We start from the raw sequence: 20722 nt of genomic DNA, 5'->3' as shown, positions 1-20722 counted from the left end.
CACCGAAAATCATTTCTGGGCAGCAGATCATCCTGTTTGAACAGGGATCTGCTGCCTAGAAATAATGATTCTCTACAGAAACAAGCAACTGCAGTAGCCATTTCTTGTCCCCATACAATAGAGATGATTGCTGCATGTGAATGCAGAGTCATCTCCATTGACAAGCAATTATATGGAACGTTTGGTTCGTTCCCAATAATTGCTTGCAACATTGATCATGTAAAATGACCATTAACCATAGTAAAACGCAGTCTACTGCTCTTCTGAAAAATAAGTTCTGCTAAGAGTCACAGACAATGGCAAAGAATTAGATTTTATATCAGATTGCGCCTGCTTCAGGTTTTTTTCGCAAAGTTATAAAAAATAAAAATTATATAGTCTTCTCTCAGTTTTACCACTTTTTGAGAAAGCAAGGCGACAACTTTTATATTTGCCATGAAAGATACCAAAGGTGTTGTCACCACCTATGACATGCTATAAAGTAGTGGAACTGTCTGGTCAGGCAAAATCATACTCCACCCCAAAAATGTGTCACAACCGTACTAGTAGTTACCCAGAACATGTGGCTATCCATCTAGATCACTAGTCTTCCTCAATAGCATGTCCATACCTTGACAATAGGTAGAAGAGAGTAGGCACTAAGTGTTGAGGTTCCTTCAGCTTCTTCTTGTGTTGTAGCAGCTCCAAGATAAGCGTAGTCCTAGGCCAGTTCACACTCCCTTCTACCTCATCTGCCTGCTGCTTCCTGAACCAGCATGTGAAACAGACAAATGGTTAGAAGACACATTGACGGACCTCACGCCACTAAATAGGACAAATGGATATAGAACATAAAACAAATATTTAGAGCCTTAGGCTGGATCCGGCAAGGTAACTGATAATACAACCGGATCCGTTCATAACGGATGCAGACGGTTCTGTTATCTTTAACATACCCAAGACGGATCCGCCATTAACTCCATTGAAAGTCAATGGGGGGACGGATCCGTTTTCTATTGTGTCAGAGAAAACGGATCCGTCCCCATTGACTTGCATTGTGGGTCATGACGAATCGGTCTTGCTCTGCAGCCCATAACAGAAAGAAAACCGCATCTTTGCTGCGGTTTGCTCTCTGGTATGAGAACGCAACCAAACAGAATGAAACGCATTTTGAAGCTTTCCGTTCTGCTCAGTTACGTTTGGTCCCCATTGACAATGAATGGGGACAAACGGAAGTGTTTTTTTCCAGTATTGAAACCCAATGACGGATCTCAATACCAGAAAATATTAACGCTAGTGTGAAAGTAGCCTTACACAAGCATTGATTGAGTTATTTTATCATCACCAGCCAAAGAGTCAGAAACTCCATTTAATAATTCTCCACAAGCAGAGTAGTGTTAGACCTCAACAAGGAAGTGCATTAAACTAAGCAAAGTAATATCTCTAATACAAAGTAATACAAACATCTCTAATAAAGTGAGAATTTAAATAATATAAATCACTAATAGAAAAGTCAAAAAGCCTCGTTAAGGGAGATTGTAGAGTGAGGTCTCTATCTAAAGCTAGAAAAAGCAGCTCCTGCTGTGACAGACTTGGCACCACCATGTATTACATGTCTTCCCATTCACCTCAATGAGGTGATGGACGATGGTATAAGAGTCAGACCCAATGCAATCACGAGTCGGCACGCCGATATCTCGCAAAAAGAAGTTTTCGTGGATTCTTCCAGTGAGAGGTTTAAAGGTACCTTTGGGTCTGCATTTTACTCCTTCTGGTTTCTCGCACAGAGGAAACCGTCTTGTCTCTTCCAGGAGGTTCAAGCTCCGCACCGACATGCACGGCATTTACAGAAATCTGTAAGAAAGATGGATGGCCACTTTACATAACATTACTGAACTGCATCAACAGCAAGTTAAATGGGACTGATGCGATTCATACAGACACACAGCCCAAAGCCGTAACGCAGGTTAGCCAGCGAGAAGCATTTATCCCCAAGATTGGTGGTAAATGTACGATCACTGGAACCATTTATCACTATAACAGGATTCCTGTGCCCCCTGTTCCTCCTCACTGCGGAGTGGTCAGGCCCAATATCTGGGGGTCATACAGATACAGTTGAGTGCTGTGCTCTCCTGTCTCCATTAGCCCAACAGACACAGAATTTGGTGGCTTCATGACCATTGCTCCATTCAAACTCATCTTCCCTGTGGTTGTGCATTGAGAAGGAGCGAGGAGATCTGAACCCTTGTTCTAGTGGGCTCCTGCCAGTGGGTGTCCCAAGCAATAATACAATTATTACCTTACCTGTGTAGGATAACCCTTCAATAAAATGTGGATAAATAGCTATTAACCAAACGGGAACGTTGATGTATACGGCATAATATCTCTCGGTACGCCTGCCAACTTACCGACTTAAAAGCGCTGCTGACCGCCTGAACACATGCAGGGTTCTTGCTCTCCACAAGCAAATCAAAAAGAACACCCAGAAGCTTCTGCTGGACAGCCCCATCAAGAGCGGAAAAGAAAGCCTTAGTAATCTAATATAAAAAAAAGGAGAAAATAAGGGGATAAATGTCATAAGTAACAAAAAAAGAGACAAACAATGGCAATATCTTGACTAGTCTTCACACATTGCTCCCAATGTTCTACCATGATTATAGGAGAAGGATTCTTGATATACAGCACCCATTTACAGACATATTATTTATCATTTTCAGCAATTAGTCACAACATTTGGATGCATTTTCAGATGTTATATTACAGGGGTTAGCCCTCTTTTTTTTTGGGGGGGGGGGGGGGGGGGGGGGGTGTGGGAGGGTTAGCAAATCATTTCTCCTGGGCAGGCCTGCAAAGGGAAGCATATTTTCCTGCTCCTTGCTGCTGGGTCCCAGCCCCTTCACTCCCCGGCCTGCTTCCCTTGCGTTATGTCAAGTGGCCACACAAGGCAAGGGCAGTAGGTCCCTGCTGCAGCCGGATGTCGACAGTGGGAGACCCAAGCAAAGACCAGGACCCAGGTGCAGGGAGCAGGTAAGAATGGTTCTCTTTGCAGGTCTGCCCAGGAGGGTTAGGGTTTGCCAAAATTCTCCCAAAAAGTGGCTAACGCCTGTAAAGTCCATAACATTAGGTCTACAAACACAGCCTTCGGTTTTTTGGAATTTTGGGGGTCAATAGGGTTTTTTTTGTTTTAATTTAAACCACAGTTTGCTCCAGGTATATTTTTTCACATGCAAAGGTCTGAATAAACCTATGCACAAAAAGTCCAAAAAATAAAAGCCACCAAAAACTTGAAATAAAACATGTTAAACACAAGGGAAAAAAGTGCCAGTGTGAAGAAGCCCTAAGAGGACTAAGGCTATTTTCACACTAGCTGCAGGACGGATCCGACAGGCTGTTCACCCTGTCGGATCCGTCCTGCCGCCATTTCGCCGTGCCACCGCTCCATCCCCATTGACTATAATGGGGGCGGAGCTCCGGCGCAGCACGGCAGTGCACAGCAAGAGGCCGCTGGACTAAAAATTCGGACATGCAGAACTTTTAGCCCGGCAGCCTTTCGCCGTGCACTGCCGTGCTGCGGCGGAGCTCCGCCCCGTCCCCATTATAGTCAATGGGAACGGAGCGGCGGCATGGCGAAATAGCGGCAGGACGGATCCGACAGGGTTAACAGCCTGTCGGATCCATCCTGCCGCTAGTGTGAAAATAGCCTAAGTCCAAGGCCAGACTGCTGTTGATTTTGCTGTTGAAGGGTTAGGGTACTTTCACACTAGCGTTTTTCTTTTTCAGCATAGAGTTCCGTCAAAAGGGCTCAATGCCGGAAAATAACTGATCAGTTTTATATCCCTATGCATTCTGAATGGAGAGCAATCCGTTCAGGATGCATCAGGATGTCTTCAGTTCAGTCTTTTTGACTGATCAGGCAAAAGAGAAAACCGTAGCATGCTACGGTTTTAGCCCTGGCAAAAAAAACTGAAGACTTGCGCAGACCGAAAAAAAGGTGAAAAAACGAGATTTTTGTATAACTTACCAGTAAAATCTCTTTCTCGCTCTTTCCTTGGGGGACACAGAAGACCTTGGGTATAGCTCATCTCCATAGGAGGCGTGACACTAAGTGAAAGCTGTTAAGCCCCTCCTCCACAGCTATACCCTCAGCCTGGAGAGAGAGACTGCCAAGTTTTTAATCCGTTTTGCCAGATGACACCAGAAAGACGGCTCCGGTATTTCAATGCATTTTTCTGACTGATCAGGCATTTTTCAGACTGATCATGATCCTGATCAGTCTTACTAATGCCAACAGTTGGCATACGTTTTGCCGGATCACTCTGCCGCAAGTGTGAAAGTAGCCTTACACTGAGATGTCATCCACTGCAAAAATTGGTGACATATCCACAGTATAACGGGCATCCTATGGACTAGAAAATTCATAGCATGTCCTAAATTCTGGCCAGGTTTTTTTCCTGCTACATGTTGCTTGTGTTTTCACCACATTCGGACTTGACGAAAAAAAGTTGAATATTTCAGGATCCGCTTCCTCTTTTTAAATGACTAATCATACACAACTTCCACTATAGTTTGATGGAACTTAAAAAAAAAAAAAGGCAGGAGATGACATGTGACCTAAATCTGGGATCTCAGATGAGAGGCTATAGGATTATATGATCTATCACTCATTTCATTCATTCACAAAAGCACAAAAATAAAAACATACTTGTCCAAGAGCAGTAATCTGGAAGGAGGGCACCCCATCCGAGAAGATCTGAGGGGTCTTAAGAGCTTGTACAAAGACATCTAGGCACTGAGGGTTAGTGGATAAGAGGCCAGCAGAATACTCATTAAACTTGCCCAGGAGGAGGTGAAGCAGCAAGGCCTCATCTGGTAGAACGTCACTTGGAGATTGCGTTACTTTATCCAGTAGTCTTTTCAAAACTGACAATAACTGAACCAGAAGATCCTGCAAGATAGAAAGAAAAACAGTGGATCATTCTCCAAAATGCTATTGTGCCACTGATTATTTTGGAAATTGAGCGATATAAACGGAAACCTTCTCTAATCTGCTTTTAGGCTTTCATTTCACTTCTTTTGCATCAATATGGGGCAGCCATAAAAATAAGAGGACTGCTGACCCTGCCAATGGCTGTAGAAGGCACAAGCACTTGTTTAACCATGACAAACTAGATTTACACAAAAGGTTATTTTCTGACAGTAGGTTCCCTTTAACCCATTCATGCCACCAATACGTTTATTAACCTTCTTCCAGAAAGTTACAGGGGGGGAAAAAAAAAAAATCTGTCGCCCACTCGACAAAGAAACTGGAGCAAAATCTCCATGTTTCACGTGTAGATTCTGCTGCAGATTTCACACTATGCATGGCAAAGGGTAATCTGTGATGAAGACCCACAACATAAACTGAGATGCTGCAGATATACAGGGAACCTGTCATCATGAAAAGTCATTGTACTCTGCAGGCAGCAGGTTATAGAGCAGGAGGAGCTGAGCAGATTGATATAGTTTTGTGTGAAACGATTCTGTAAAACGTGAATTTCGTTCATTTAAAAACTCCTGCTCCTTCTGGGCTTTGAAGTCAGGAGGCGGTCCTATCAGTGATTGACAGCCTTCCTTCTATGACTGTGTATACAGATAAAGCTGTCACTGATAGGACCGCCTCCTGGACTTCAAAACCCTGAATGAGCAGGAATATAAATGAATGAAATACAAATTATACTGAATCTCTTCCAATAAAACTATATAGCAATCTGCTCAGCTCCTCCTGCTCTATAATATGCTGCCTGGAGCTTACACTGCATTTTCATAGTGACAGGTTGCCTTTAAAACTCATAAGGGATGTCAACTTTCATGCAGAATCTTTCCTCCAGTGTGTGTGTGAGATTTATTAAAATCGCACCCACTTTGAGGCTACTGCAGATTTTCCCCCTCCAAATCCAGACAGAAAACCGGCAGGTTACCCGACTCTTGTGAAGATACCCTTAATGTGTAAAGAATCACTGATATCAAGCATACATACCTCACCATTTACGCTTTGAAGCACCTTCATTAAAACTGTACCAACATACGAGGGGCAGCTTGGGTTCTGTAGAAGGCTCAAAAGTTCCTTCAATGCGTTGAGCTTTGGAGAAGCCTTGGAAGAGGCGGATGCTTGCATCTGTTCAAACGCACTGTTTAAAGCCTGCACAGTCAGAAGAACACCGTCATCGCAATGGTTATATAGGCACACCTTGAACATTAGACTTGCATAGAAAGAAGAGTCAGATAAACTGAAGTACATACAACATTCCCAAATCACAGTCAATAATATAATGACATACCTGGGCCACGTAGTTAGGATCGGCAACTATCTCCTCGGTTCTTTCCATCACTCCCTGCATGACTGGGTGAAGCGGTGATTCCTTTGCCATATTAAGGGCACTTAAGCAAGCCATGGCGCCTCTACGCACCTCTCTTATAGGATTAGCCAGGTTAAGCAGCAAAGACACGGCCACTGAGGAACAGAACCGTGAAAGCCAATGAAGGTCAAAAGTCAAACAGGATATCCATTTCTATAATTGATAAACCAATAGGGTTGTCCGATTAGGAAACATGTTTAAACGTGCTATTAGTGACCATTCCTTTAATGGCCACCATGGAATGAATCATTTCCGCTATGGTGTTTCTGCTGGAGAAATGGGCACTTTCAGCCATGTTGCCAGTGCCACAGAATACACCTGATCACTGGTGACCAGTGGGACAACCTGTGGCCATCTTCGGGTACTTTCACACTAGCGTTAGAGGAATCCGGCAGGCAGTTCCGTTGCCGGAACTGCCTGCTGCACCTGGAAATCCGTGTGCAAACGGATACCATTTGTTTCCGGATCTGGATGCGGATCCATTTGACAAATGCATTGAAATACCGGATCTGTCTCTCCAGTGTCATCCGGAAAAACGTATCCGGTATTAAATTTTTTTTCACATTTTTAAAGGTCTGCGCATGAGCAGACCGGAAAACCGGATCTGTTTTTCCGGAACACTTAGTAACGGATCCGGCATTAATACATGTCAATGGAAAATCCGGCATTCTGGCAAGTGTTCCGGAATTTTGGCCGGAGAAAATACCATAAGAGGGACAGAACTGAAGACATCCTGATGCATACTAAACGGAATGCTTTCGATTCAGAATGCATTAGGACAAAACTGAAGTGTTTTTTTTCCGGTACTGAGCCCCTAGGACGGAACGCAATACCGGAAAACTTTAACACTAGTGTGAGGTACCTTTATTAAGATTCTAAGAGACGATGAATATTAAAACGCACGGTACCTGGGGATGAAATTGATTTAAAGTCTCTTTTTGTAGGACCAGACTGTGATGTTAGTAAGGCTTGGCCGATGTAGAAGGCTCGGGTTTGTAACACCGCATTCACTGTGCAGCCCACAGGACCTGAGTGGTTGTAGCTATAGGTCCAAAGAAGACAGAGGAAACTGAACAGTTTCAGCGGCCCTTTTAAACAACCCTAGGGGAAGAAAGAAAAAAATAAGTTGTACGATTAAACAGACTGCGACTGGCTGAGTAGGCCTTTCCTGACATTTCTAGTGTCGTGCCAGGACCAAGCCGTAAAGAGCAGCAGGGACCAAAGTAGCATTGTAGCCAATGCATCAAGGGAACAGAGAAGGAAAGGAATGATTTTTTTAAATTTTTCAACCCCTAGTGACCTATATTGTTTAAAAAATTTTTTAAAAATATCCCCACAAAATGCAGTGCAATCTGCAGGCAGTGTGTTATAGAGCAGGAGCAGCTGAACAGATTGATATATACCGTAGTTTTGTGGGAAAAGACTCAGTAAAACTTGTAATTTATACATTTATATCTATATTTTTCTATTCTTAAGACCGCCCTGTCAGTGACTGTATACACACTTACACAGAGAATGCCATCAATCACTGATAACACCTCCCCGTGTACAACTGGGATCAGAAAACGCAGAGATTTAAATGCATAAAATACAAGTTAGGGCTCGTTCACACAAATGTATTTTGCGTTCCTCATACGGGCCGTTTTCTGCGTTCTGTATACGGAACCATTCATTTCAATTGGTCCGCAAAAGATGCGGACAGCACTCTGTGTGCTGTCCGCATCCATTGCTCTGTTCCGTGGCCCCGCAAAAATTATCCTGTCCTATTCTTGCCTGTTTTGCGGCATTTCTATAATAGGCCTCCTGTTCCGTTCCGCAAATTGCGGAAGGCACACAGGCGCTGTGTTTTGCGGATCCGCAATTCGCGGACCGCAAAAAACGGCACGGTCGTGTGAACGAGCCCTTATACTGAATCTTTTCCCACAAAACCATATATTAATCTGCTCAGCTCCTCCTGCCCTATAACGTGCTGCCTGCAGATCCCACTGCATTTTGGGGCGAGAAGTTCTCTTTAAGGTCTATATGGACAAATGGGCACCAACAAAAATACACAGATGCCCATCAACAATTCACTACTCGGAGTGAAACTGGAATTGTGATCTGCAGAAGGGGACAAACTTAATTGGAATTTCAATATGTTTAAGAAAGTTAGGAACACAATAAAACCCATTGTAAAGCATTTACTGCTATGGTCAGGAAGATGTGTATGGCAGACAACTTAAAGAGGAGCGGTCACCTCTCCTGATATATCTTTTACTAACCGCTTGCTTTCCCCATGTAATAATAATTCAGAAGCATTTATTCTTATTAGGGTTGTCATGTTACCAAAAAAAAAAAGTATTGCGATACCACGCAAAAAATAAATAAAGAATACCCACATATTAACCTCATGTTGCCGGTTCAATACGATTACGGATATACCAAACTTGTATAGTTTTTATTACTTGTAAACCTTTTATTTTTTGGTCTACAAAGCTGTATGAGGGCTTGTTTTTTGAAGAACAAACTGTAGCTTTTATTGGTACCATTTTTGGGGTACATACAACTTTTTGATCACTTTTTTTGGGGGGGGGGGACAAGGTGAACTGCGTTTTTATATTTTTTTTTCCATTACGGCTTCAACTGTGCAGGAACATTTTTTTAAATATTTTAAAAGTTCAGACATTTACGGACGAGGCGATACCTAATAGGTTTATTTTTTGTGTAAAATTGGGAAAGGACGGTGATTTAAACTTTTAATATTTCTGTTTTTATGATCTTTTGAATCCTTGTCCCATTCACCCTAATAGAGATCTATTGCACAGTTTAGGCAGGCCTGGGAACCTTCAGCAGCGCCCCCACACTGTCATGGTAACAGAACGGAGGCCCACAATTTCACTGCAGGGGCTCTAACCTCATAGTTGCCGCACGAGGCATCTGAGGGGCTAATTGGCCAGTTTCAGCATGATCGCCGACCCCCATCATTGCGACCAGGTGCCTGCTGTATTATACAGCCAGCACACGCCGCTTATGGAGCAGCCCGCTTCATACAATTCTCTGCGCATAATGCTGTACATGTAGGGCACATAAGGGTTAATGGGAGAGGCACATGGAGTTATTAAATTTAAATCTCCATGTGCCACATATTGATTAGTGACACCATCCTTTAACTTTTCAGCTTCCCTCCCCAACACCCCCCTAATCGGACCCTTGGGCTTTTTCATTAGTGGCAGTGGCCGGCTACAACGTAGTGAGGAGGAAGGGGCGCTCTCACTCCTTCTCCGCTTGAGAACACAGCACGTGCCATGTTCTCTGATAATGATTGAGTATTTAAAAAAAAAATAATAAATGCCAATCCCGGTATCGTATCAAACCGGGTATCAAAGTATTGAGACTTCAATACCCGGTGCATCCCTAATTCTTATGTTGTACGGCTTCTTATTGTTCCTTCTAGAAGTTAGGAATGAATTGCTAGCAGTTTGCAATGAAGGTCCAGCTGGGTGTTACCAGTTTGGGGTGTGTCCCTGCACAGTCTGATACTATACAATTAGTGTTGCCAGTGGCAGACTGTGCAGGACACACCTTTAACTGATAACACCCAGCTAGACCTTCATTGCAAACCACTAGTAATTCATTCATAACTTCTAGCAGGAATAATAACTGAATGGCACATCACAGAGTCATAAGAATAGAGGCGCCAGAATTGGTATTACATGGGAACTGCAAGAAATGACTGAAACAGCCATGTCAGGAGAGGGTATAGATCCTCTCTAAGAATGATCAGATTAAGGGTGCGGGAAAAGAATAAAACCAGCTTATAAATGTGGTATTATGAGGCAAGTAATGATAGTACCAAAGGTTCCTGGGAAGAACACCAAAAAGGGCAGGCCCAAAAAAAATCAGTCCCATTAAATACACAAATATCAGCAGCTCAACAACTAATATTCCATTCTAAACAATTATATTGTGTTATCACATTGTTGCCCCTCCGTACAGCAAGAGTGGGCTTGTCTCCAGGAGCGGCCCATGTGGGTAGCAGACTACCGTTCCCAACATGCACTCCAGACCGTTCTCCTTCCGCTCTATTCCCAAGGCTGATGAAGTTCCCCACCCTTGTGCGCCTCATATTGTGCTCCCTCCCTGCGGATCTCACACATTACTTCCCAGTTACAGCCTCCTATATCTCCCAGTGCTGGAAATGAGCTGAACTACAGCAAGTAAGCCTAGTCAGCAAGCTAGAAACATCACATTTGTGGCCAGATTAGGTTGGAAACTTCTAAAAAGATCTAATTAGTATATATTGAGGATTTTACTTTGGAGTCAAGTTTGGTATTCAGGAATATTTGTTATTTTTCCCGTTACTGAAGTGGAGAACGGATTCAACGGGTGCCATCAAATTACAGCTATGTCAAAAAGAAAACGTAGTGGAGCCGATAATGGGAATGAAAGTCCGGCATGCAGAAGAGGGGTACAGTAACATTCAACATACGGAGAATAAAATGCCCAAGAGAGCTCGGAAGTTCTCAGTATGGTTTCCTTCACTGGCACCAATGACGATCACATCAAACAGGCCAATAAGAAGCTGCAGGTAGTTCTTGCTCAGGTTATCCATGGTTTCAGGATTCCACCAAGTTTCACCTAGAAAAAAGGAAAATCACAAAGATCCAGATTTGACTTCATGAGGGCACAATGAATGCTAAATGATCTTATATTTACCCTCAGAGGGGACAAACTACCTAAAGAACCCTTCAACAGTCAGACCAGCCTAGTTTTTATTCACTGTGCTTGGGGCCTTCTCATGCTATAGACTTAAAGGGGTTGTCTGTGGGTAAAGATTCCTTTGAAACAACTCAGACTGGTATATAAAATAAGAAAAGAGAATCATCCTCACTGATCCCTTACTGTTCCTGGACCCAGGTCCATGCTTGTCTTAACTTCCTAGTCTCCTCTCAACACACGGAGATATCTACACTGGCGGAGGTGGGTAACCACTCTGGCCAAGCAATTCCTACATGTAAAGAGTGGGCCAGATACTGGGTGCCCACTGGACTGCACTAAGAGTCGGAACGGGAGCCCCAGGGTATTGATGAACCACTCTGAGCCATTTCTAAAGAATGCCCACTAGGAGCATATCAAATGCCAAGAAATAAGGCAGGTCTTTCTCACCTTTAGGGAAAGATTCTGGACATTTTAGGTTTTTCAGGAAGTTCTGCAATCTCAGCATGAGCAATACAGCCTCCTCCAAGTCCACGCTCTCTCCAGCATTCAACTTCTTAATGTACTCAGTCAAGACAGTCCTCTGAAGCTGCTCCCCGCTTGATTTAGTCAGCAGCCACTTATCTGAGGTATCCTGTATCAACATATTGATGCCACCAGTAAAGATCAGATCACAATTCAGTCATGCCATAACATGGCACCATTCCCATGAATTGAATTCCCCAATTTCAGTTGGTGACATGGTTTAACATGCCCATCAGACACTGGCACGGAGAGAACAGAAGACTTGCCTGTTCCACAGCCAGCACATTCCTCAGTTTCTTGTCAAGCAGCTGGAAGATTCGGATTGAGACCTGCAGCTCAGGGTCCTGGCATGTAGAACATCCGGTCACCAGGGCATGACTGAGAACAAGAAAAGTCACCTTCTCTCTCACCAAGATCGTGTCCTTGTCAGCTACGTGCAGCAAATCTTCAACCTAAAAAAGCAGAATAGGAAACAATCCAACAACGGACACTTGAACACAGTATAGAAATTGCTGCACTGAAAAAATAAATAAAAATAAAACACAAAACTTGTATTCTCCATAATATAACAATGTTGGTGCATTTTTATTTTTTTTATTTGTACCATTCCTCTGTTATTCCTATATGAATACATTTCAAAACTGGATGTTACCATTCTTTGTCAAGGGTTTGTGTCCCTATATAGGCTGGTACAGGCAGCACTGGTTGGACAGCGTCGGCAAGTCTGACACAAGCCCAAAAGGTTAACACTAACTTGTCTATTTTAAATATGTAGGAGAAAAAGAGGAACAGCATAATGTTCAAATTCTAGGAAAACATGCTCCAGATGTTATTTAAGGGCTCATTCAGACGGCCATGTTTTTTTCCGCACCCGTGACCCATTTATTTCAATGGGGCCGCAAAAGAGGTGGACAGCACACTGTGTGCTGTCCACATGCGTTGTTCTGTTCCGCTCCCCTGCAAAAAATATAGAGCATGTCCTATTTTTGTCCACAGTTGCGGACAACAATAGGCATTTTCTATGAGGGTGACGGCTGTGTGCGGTCCGCAAATTGCAGAACGCACATGGGCCGGAATCCGTGTTTTGTGGAACCGCAATCGGCCGTCTGAATGAGCCCTAACTGGGAATGCAAGTACTTACTAGAAGAAACATGTCAGGAGAAGCGACGGGTCCTCTTTAATCTACAATATGAATCCCCAACATTGCAACAGCAAATAAAAACTTGTTACGCACCGTCTTTAAAACCATCGATGAGTCCATGGCAGCCATGTTGGCAGACAACAGCTGAGAAAAGCTGGCGTTTACAGCCACAGCACAATTTCCAGACTGAGCATTTTCTAAGCCATCACCAAGTGCTGTTGGTATAAGACGAAAGAAGTGTTATTTCAAGGTTAGCGCGCCCCCCCCCCGCCAACCCCGTACACATTTGGTTGTCACAGGGCGAACCCTGCTGTTTTTGGTGGGACAGATCAAAATTCTAATGTGTTTCGGGAGCTCCCGTCTCTTTCTTGACAAAAGATGTCGAAGGAGAGGATAGGGTACGCTGAGTTTTAAAGGCTAAGGAAACATTTTTTTTTTTTTAGGATTGCATTTTACTCATTTTGGGCTAAACATATATTTTTTTTCAATTTGTCTGTATTTAAAAAAAACTTAAGCAGTTTTTGAGATACAGGGGTTAAAAATCTGTCTGTTTGCAGAGTACCAGTTCAGTCGCGTCAGCTGACGGCTCATGTAAAGCCTAATCTCTGATCTCCTGACCTCATAAACACTCATTTAAGCCATATTGTTATCAGTTTGATAAGCGTTTAGTTTTAATCAGTGCCCAAAAGGAGTCCGTAACATCAGATCTGTTAGTTCTCCAGGGAGACAAGCCGCAGCGAGAGGAGTCTGGCAGAAGCTTTCTCCATTCTCTCTGCTGAAAGCACATACACGGCTGGCTGAACTGAGCATGTATGTGTACAGGGAATTTGGGAGAGACAGCTGTTGGCTAAAGGATCATTTGTCAGGCAGCTACTGAACGTGTGTGGTATGGGCAACCTTAAAGGGGTTATCCAAGACTATAAAATGCAGTGCCCCTCACAATGAATATACTTACCTGGCTCCCCGCACCGCCACGGCAACATCCAGTGTCGGGGGGGAAGCAGCCAATGGCAGGTGGGCACAGGGACGAGCCTTCCTAGCGTCACCCGTGATGCTAGGGAGGCTCGTTCCAGCCACCGACTGCCATTGGCTGCAAGTCCCCCCCCCCCCCCCCACCACCACCACGGGATGTTTTCATTTGCGCACTGGGAGAAGCCTCAGCGGTGGTGTGGGGACCAGGAGTGACACAGGGAGCCTGGTAAGTAGATTCAGTGTGAGGGGCTCGGGCATATGGGGGGCATTTTATAGTTTTGAATAACCCCTTTAATATACAGGATGAAAACAGCCTTTTGATGTAGTATCCTTCCTTCCAATATACAATGCAGAATACCTTCTGGCCAGCCTTTTAATAATGGGTGCAGGAGACAAAGACCACTTCTTCCCAGGTACACAGCCATGGTGCTCTCCGCAGAGTTGACCTGGTTGCTTGTGAAAACCATGTGCGGTATCACGGCCATTATCACTTTATTACAAAGCTCAGGGTGATCTTTGATGGCATTTTCTTGAATAATAAGTTCTGTAGCTTCTTCAATAGCTTTCGACCTGTAAGAGAAAAAAGTTAATAGGGGTCAGTCAGCTTGTATTTGTATATTAAACTAAGGCTGCAATCACTCAAGACGGCCATTGAGAACGGACACACTGTCAGTTTTTCATGGCCATTTTGCATCCATTTTCTGGCCATTTGTCTGTTTTTAAAGTCTGTTTTGCATCCATTTTGCCATTAAAAATAGATGAATTTCACTGGCTTTTTTTTTTTGTTAAACATCCCAACCCTCACAGTATACATAATGCCCGCCAATAGTGCCCACCCGGTATGAATGATGGCCCCCCACAGTGTGAACAATAGTCCCATAGTGCCCACTCAGTACAAAGAATGCCCCCCCCAAGGATTACTTAAGCCCCCATTGGTGGCTCCCAGTACTTATAATGCCCCATTAGTTCCCCCAAGTTCTGCTTGTGTTGACAAAAATGGCTGGGGATTATTTTTATTTTATCCCCTAAAAGTAAATTTTTCACTAGTGTACCGTTTTTAAAGGGCTTCTGTCAGCCCACTAAACCGTTTTTTGTTTTTTTTTGCTTAATAATAACCCCTACACTGAGATTTATCCATACATAAGTAAAATAAGAATTTTGGTTCAGTAGAATTTGCTAAAACCCTATTTTTCTAATATGTAAATTACCTTGCTACCAGCAAGTAGGGCGGCTACTTGCTGGTAGCAGCCGCATCCTCCGATGGTAATGACGCCCCCTCTGCTTGTTGATTGACAGGGCCAGCGGACGGGATCTTTCTCCGCTGGCCCTGCCTGTTTTCATTCAATATCTGGCGCCTGCGCCGCGGCCGTACCTATCTTCAATCGGCGCAGGCGCACTGAGAGGCGGCCACTCACTCGGCCGCTTCATCCTCAATGCGCCTGCGCCGGGTGTAGATGTGACGTCATCGGCGCAGGCGCATTGAGGATGAAGCGGCCGAGTGAGTGGCCGCCTCTCAGTGCGCCTGCGCCGATTGAAGATAGGTACGGCCGCGGCGCAGGCGCCAGATATTGAATGAAAACAGGCAGGGCCAGCGGAGAAAGATCCCGTCCGCTGGCCCTGTCAATCAACAAGCAGAGGGGGCGTCATTACCATCGGAGGATGCGGCTGCTACCAGCAAGTAGCCGCCCTACTTGCTGGTAGCAAGGTAATTTACATATTAGAAAAATAGGGGAGCACCGAAATTCCGGCAGCCGAAAATATCGGCCGAAAATGCACCTAATCCACTTCGGCCGATATTGTTACATATCGGACGAAAATATGGGGTGTGGGATTTGTCACCCACCATCTGCGGGCGGGCGGTTTACTTTGTCACTGCATCTTTATTTTACCTTACAATCGTGAGGCTCCAGTAACTAACAACTCTGCAGGCAGAGCGGAGGCCGGCGTAACGTCACTTACTCACGTGACGCGCCTGCTCCGCCCACTTTATGAATGAAGGAGGCGGAGCAGGTGCGTCACGTGAGTAAGTGACGTTACGCCGCCCTCCGCTCTGCCTGCAGAGTTGTTACTGGAGCGTCACGATTGTAAGGTAAAATAAAGATGCAGTAAGTGATGCTGTGAGCAGCAGGGCCGGGGCTGTTATGGGTAGGGGGATCGGTCTATGGCACTGTTATGGGGAAAGGGATCTGTGCACTGTTATGCCCATAACAGTGCACAAATCCCCCTCTCCATAACAGCGCCACCCACAGATCCCCCTCTCCATAACAGCGCCACCCACAGATCCCCCTCTCCGTAACAGCGCCACCCACAGATCCCCCTCTCCGTAACAGCGCCACCCACAGATCCCCCTCTCCGTAACAGCGCCACCCACAGATCCCCCTCTCCGTAACAGCGCCACCCACAGATCCCCCTCTCCATAACAGCGCCACCCACAGATCCCCCTCTCCATAACAGCGCCACCCACAGATCCCCCTCTCCATAACAGCGCCACCCACAGATCCCCCTCTCCATAACAGCGCCACCCACAGATCCCCCTCTGCATAACAGCGCCACCCACAGATCCCCCTCTCCATAACAGCGCCACCCACAGATCCCCCTCTCCATAACAGCACCACCCACAGATGAATTTCATTCATGAAAAAGAATTATTAATAAAATCATTAAAAAAAAAGTATTTTAAAAGTATTTGGGCAAAAAGGCAGTTTCGGTTTCGGTTTTCGGTCAAGGGCATCCTGAATTTTCGGTTTCGGTTTCGGACCAGAATTTTCATTTTGGTGCACCCCTAGTTTTAGCAAATTCTACTGAACCAAAATTATTATTTTACTTATGTATGGATAAATCGCAGTGTAGGGGTTATTAAGCAAAAAAAAAATAAACGGTTTAGTGGGCTGACAGAAGCCATTTAACTACGGGTGCACACTCCTGTCTAAACAGCAGATAAAAACGTCCCCATTGATTTCAATGGGATCCGTCTGGGCGTGAAAACTGTGAAAAATATAAAATTTCCTAATTTGCGTTGGCCGCAAAAAAAATACAAAAAAACAGCCATGTGAATAGCGCTAAAGACTTCATTTGGTTCTGAAAACGGTCGTGTGACAGCAGTTAAAAAAAATAAAAAATAATAATAATAAAAACAATACAGGTGTCACCTGACCGTTTTTCACTGTGGCAGAATGGCATTTACGGTTTGAATACACAAATAAACCATTAACATTGCCTCTGAAATCCAATATGTATATGAGAGGTTCGAAGCACCAAGGACAAATGTCTCGGTGCACCGAGGTTGTGGGCCTCTTCTCAGTAAGCCCCTCCTTGCTGACTGACAGACACCAGGGTCTGTATCCTGCTCTCGCCTGGCCCTGTAGTCTCACGTCTGCGCAGTGCACCAGAAGATCGGCGCATGCTAAATAAAGCAAGATCTGCTAAATGCTCTATTCAAGCCCTACATACAATTCTGCTTAGTTTCATTTGCAAATACAAACAGAGGGACTACCTCTAAAGCCATAGGTTCTAACTTCCAACTAATACCCTTCAAATTCCATCAAGTTAAGGGCAGCTACATGGCTAAGCTGCATCCAATCCAAAATAATGTCAATTTTATTGTATATTAAAATATGTAGAAAAAAAGGCAAGATGGAAAAAAGTATACAGAGAAGCGAAGAGCAAGATATACAGCTGGACTATCATGTATCCCCACAAGGCTAATAGGGATTTACAAATTGCAAAGATGGCGTAAGCTTAGGCAGGCTGTCTATCCCTGCACCAGACTTCTCAGAGGGGCTCGGGCTGGATGATAAATCAGGTGCAGGGTTAGACTCTATACCAGCTACTGTGCATATTAGATACTGCCCACTCTCACCCCCTGGTCAAGCATGTCAGAATAAAAAGGGTGCGAACCCTAGATGTGCCAAACCGCACCAATTTTGCGGCACTTTTTAAGACAGATTTTTGGTGCAGATACATTAGTTTATAGTTATAGTTTATAAGGCTGAAAAAAAGACATCTGTCCGTCCAGTTCTGTTCCCATTATCCTGCAAGTTGATCCAGAGGAAGGCAAAAAAAAAAAAAAAAACTGTGAGGTAGAAGCCAATTTTCCTCACTTTAGGGGAAAAAAATTCCTTCCCAACTCCAATCAGGCAATCAGAATAACTCCCTGGATGAAAAATCAGTAAACCGGATCAATTGAAGATTATGCCCCCTCGCTGGATAATTTATTTTAATTTCACTAAATTTCTTAATTAATAATAAAAAAAAATAAAAATAAAAAAAAACAAGCAGTAAACATCAATCCTTAATTAAAGAGGTTATCGAACCCCTAAAATGCCTCCCCATACGCCCAGGCCTCTCACAGAGATTGTACTTACCTGGTCCCCGGCACCCGCTTCACTTCTAAAAAAGTGAAAACATCTGGAGTCGGGAAAGAGGGGGGGGGGGGGGGGGGGGCGATGCTAGGGAGGCTCGTTCCTGTTGCGTCCAGTTATTGACTATTCTTCCCCCCCGACGCCAGATGTTTTCATCCGCGCGATGGGGAGACGCAGCAGCAACTGTGCGGGCATCAGAAGTGACGCACGTACCAGCAACTGGGTAGGTATAACCTCTGTGAGGGGCCCGGGCGTATGGGAAGGCATTTTAGGGGTTGTAAAAACCCTTTAACTCTCATCACTGAAAACACTGGCAGGTGTAATCTGGGATATTGTTTCTGGCCAGCAGACCGCCGTTTACACAGAATCTGCTGTCCAGAAAACGAGATTTCAATGTTCACATTAACTATACCTTCACCCGACAAATGAGCATTTTCTCATTCGTTGGACGATGGGTGGCACCTTTACAAAGGGCAATTACTGGGAACTGCGTCTCTAGGAAGACTGTTCCTGATACTTGCCCCGATCATCTGCCTATGTAAAGAGGCCTTTAGGCTTTAAGACTCTTGGTGCGAAGTGATGATGTTGTTACAATTCATTGCCCATTTGCATTACTCCACATGCTACAAGCAATAGACAGATTTATATCTAACAAAACATTGTAAATTATACATGGAGACGACATGAGCAGCCAGTAGAGGAGCACCAAGAATAAAACTACTCACCAGCCATCAGTCTGAGAAAGTTCTGCACGATCAAACAAGTCGAGAAGAACTGAAACCATTTCTTCTGCATCAAAGTGGCTGAGGTAAAGCTGAAAAGAACAGGATTGTCAGAAGGGCCATGGTGTACTGGTCAATGAGGAAATAAGAACCAAACCGAATACAGCAAAACCGCTTTGTGAAGACCACCCAAAACTGCATTGAAAAAGTAGTCTTCTAAGTGGATGCTCTTCTTAAAGAAGATGACCAGTATGCACAATATATAGTGAAAGTGAAAGTCTGTCACTGGAAATCCAGTCTGTATAAGGTGTCCTTGCGGAGAGCTTTCACAGAAAATTACTGCAATTGTACCAATTTCACCATTTCATTTAGGGGTGCACCGAAATGAAAATTCTGGTCCGAAACCGAAACCGAAAATTCAGGATGCCCTTGACCGAAAACCGAAACTGAAACTGCCTTTTTGCCCAAATACTTTAAAATAACTTTTTTTTTAATGATTTTATTAATAATTCTTTTTCATGAATGAAATTCATCTGTGGGTGGTGCTGTTATGGAGAGGGGGATCTGTGGGTGGTGCTGTTATGGAGAGGGGGATCTGTGGGTGGCGCTGTTATGGAGAGGGGGATCTGTGGGTGGCGCTGTTATGGAGAGGGGGATCTGTGGGTGGCGCTGTTATGGAGAGGGGGATCTGTGGGTGGCGCTGTTATGGAGAGGGGGATCTGTGGGTGGCGCTGTTATGGAGAGGGGGATCTGTGGGTGGCGCTGTTATGGAGAGGGGGATCTGTGGGTGGTGCTGTTATGGGGAGGGGGATCTGTGGGTGGCGCTGTTATGGAGAGGGGGATCTGTGGGTGGCGCTGTTATGGAGAGGGGGATCTGTGGGTGGCGCTGTTATGGAGAGGGGGATCTGTGGGTGGCGCTGTTATGGAGAGGGGGATCTGTGGGTGGCGCTGTTATGGAGAGGGGGATCTGTGGGTGGCGCTGTTATGGAGAGGGGGATCTGTGGGTGGCGCTGTTATGGAGAGGGGGATCTGTGGGTGGCGCTGTTATGGAGAGGGGGATCTGTGGGTGGCGCTGTTATGGAGAGGGGGATCTGTGGGTGGCGCTGTTATGGAGAGGGGGATCTGTGCACTGTTATGGAAAGGGGATATGTGCACTGTTATGGGCATAACAGTGCACAGATCCCTTTCCCCATAACAGTGCACAGATCCCTTTCCCCATAACAGTGCACAGATCCCTTTCCCCATAACAGTGCACAGATCCCTTTCCCCATAACAGTGCACAGATCCCCCCTCCCCATAGCAGTGCCATAGACCGATCCCCCTACCCATAACAGCCCCGGCCCTGCTGCTCACAGCATCACTCACTGCATTTTTACCTTACAATCGTGACGCTCCAGTAACAACTCTGCAGGCAGAGCGGAGGGCGGCGTAACGTCACTTACTCACGTGACGCACCTGCTCCGCCTCCTTCATTCATAAACTGGGCGGAGCAGGCGCGTCACGTGAGTAAGTGACGTTACGCCGGCCTCCGCTCTGCCTGCAGAGTTGTTAGTTACTGGAGCCTCACGATTGTAAGGTAAAATAAAGATGCAGTGACAAAGTAAACCGCCCGCCCGGCGCCCGCCCGCAGATGGTGGGTGACAAATCCCACACCCCATATTTTCGGCCGATATGTAACAATATATGCCAAGGTGGATTAGGTGCATTTTCGGCCGATATTTTCGGCTGCCGGAATTTCGGTGCACCCCTAATTTCATTGAATAAGTTGGTTCAAGGGATTCGCTACTTCCTCAATTTGACCAGACACATATCTGAAATCCAGACAAGTGGACACCTATAGTGAACTGGTATCTGTTCACACCTATATGCGACTGCTGCATCAGTACATATTAATACTGAAAGAAACGGCAATTATGTCAAAAAAGAAAGGAT

At 44.9% G+C, this 20722-nt stretch overlaps 1 protein-coding gene across 1 annotated transcript in view; it reads right to left on the bottom strand.

Moving 5' to 3' along the window:
• Positions 1–20722, bottom strand: part of HEATR1 (HEAT repeat containing 1) — an 86372-nt gene that overhangs the window by 31387 nt on the left and 34263 nt on the right. Inside the window, exons 14-26 of the mRNA XM_040429619.1 lie at positions 18794–18882; positions 14066–14277; positions 12829–12950; positions 11861–12046; positions 11520–11703; positions 10843–10991; positions 7283–7475; positions 6297–6469; positions 5996–6157; positions 4682–4924; positions 2388–2516; positions 1727–1833; positions 611–745 (exon numbers count right to left, since the gene is read on the bottom strand). Of these exons, the coding sequence (XP_040285553.1) occupies positions 611–745; positions 1727–1833; positions 2388–2516; positions 4682–4924; positions 5996–6157; positions 6297–6469; positions 7283–7475; positions 10843–10991; positions 11520–11703; positions 11861–12046; positions 12829–12950; positions 14066–14277; positions 18794–18882 (2084 nt within the window). The remainder of the gene's footprint in view (positions 1–610; positions 746–1726; positions 1834–2387; positions 2517–4681; positions 4925–5995; positions 6158–6296; positions 6470–7282; positions 7476–10842; positions 10992–11519; positions 11704–11860; positions 12047–12828; positions 12951–14065; positions 14278–18793; positions 18883–20722) is intronic.

The sequence above is a fragment of the Bufo bufo genome, chromosome 4 (assembly GCF_905171765.1).
Source record: "Bufo bufo chromosome 4, aBufBuf1.1, whole genome shotgun sequence".
Taxonomy (NCBI): Eukaryota; Metazoa; Chordata; class Amphibia; order Anura; family Bufonidae; genus Bufo; species Bufo bufo.
Note: the sequence above shows the minus strand (reverse complement) of the source record. Positions and strands in the feature narration are given on the sequence as shown.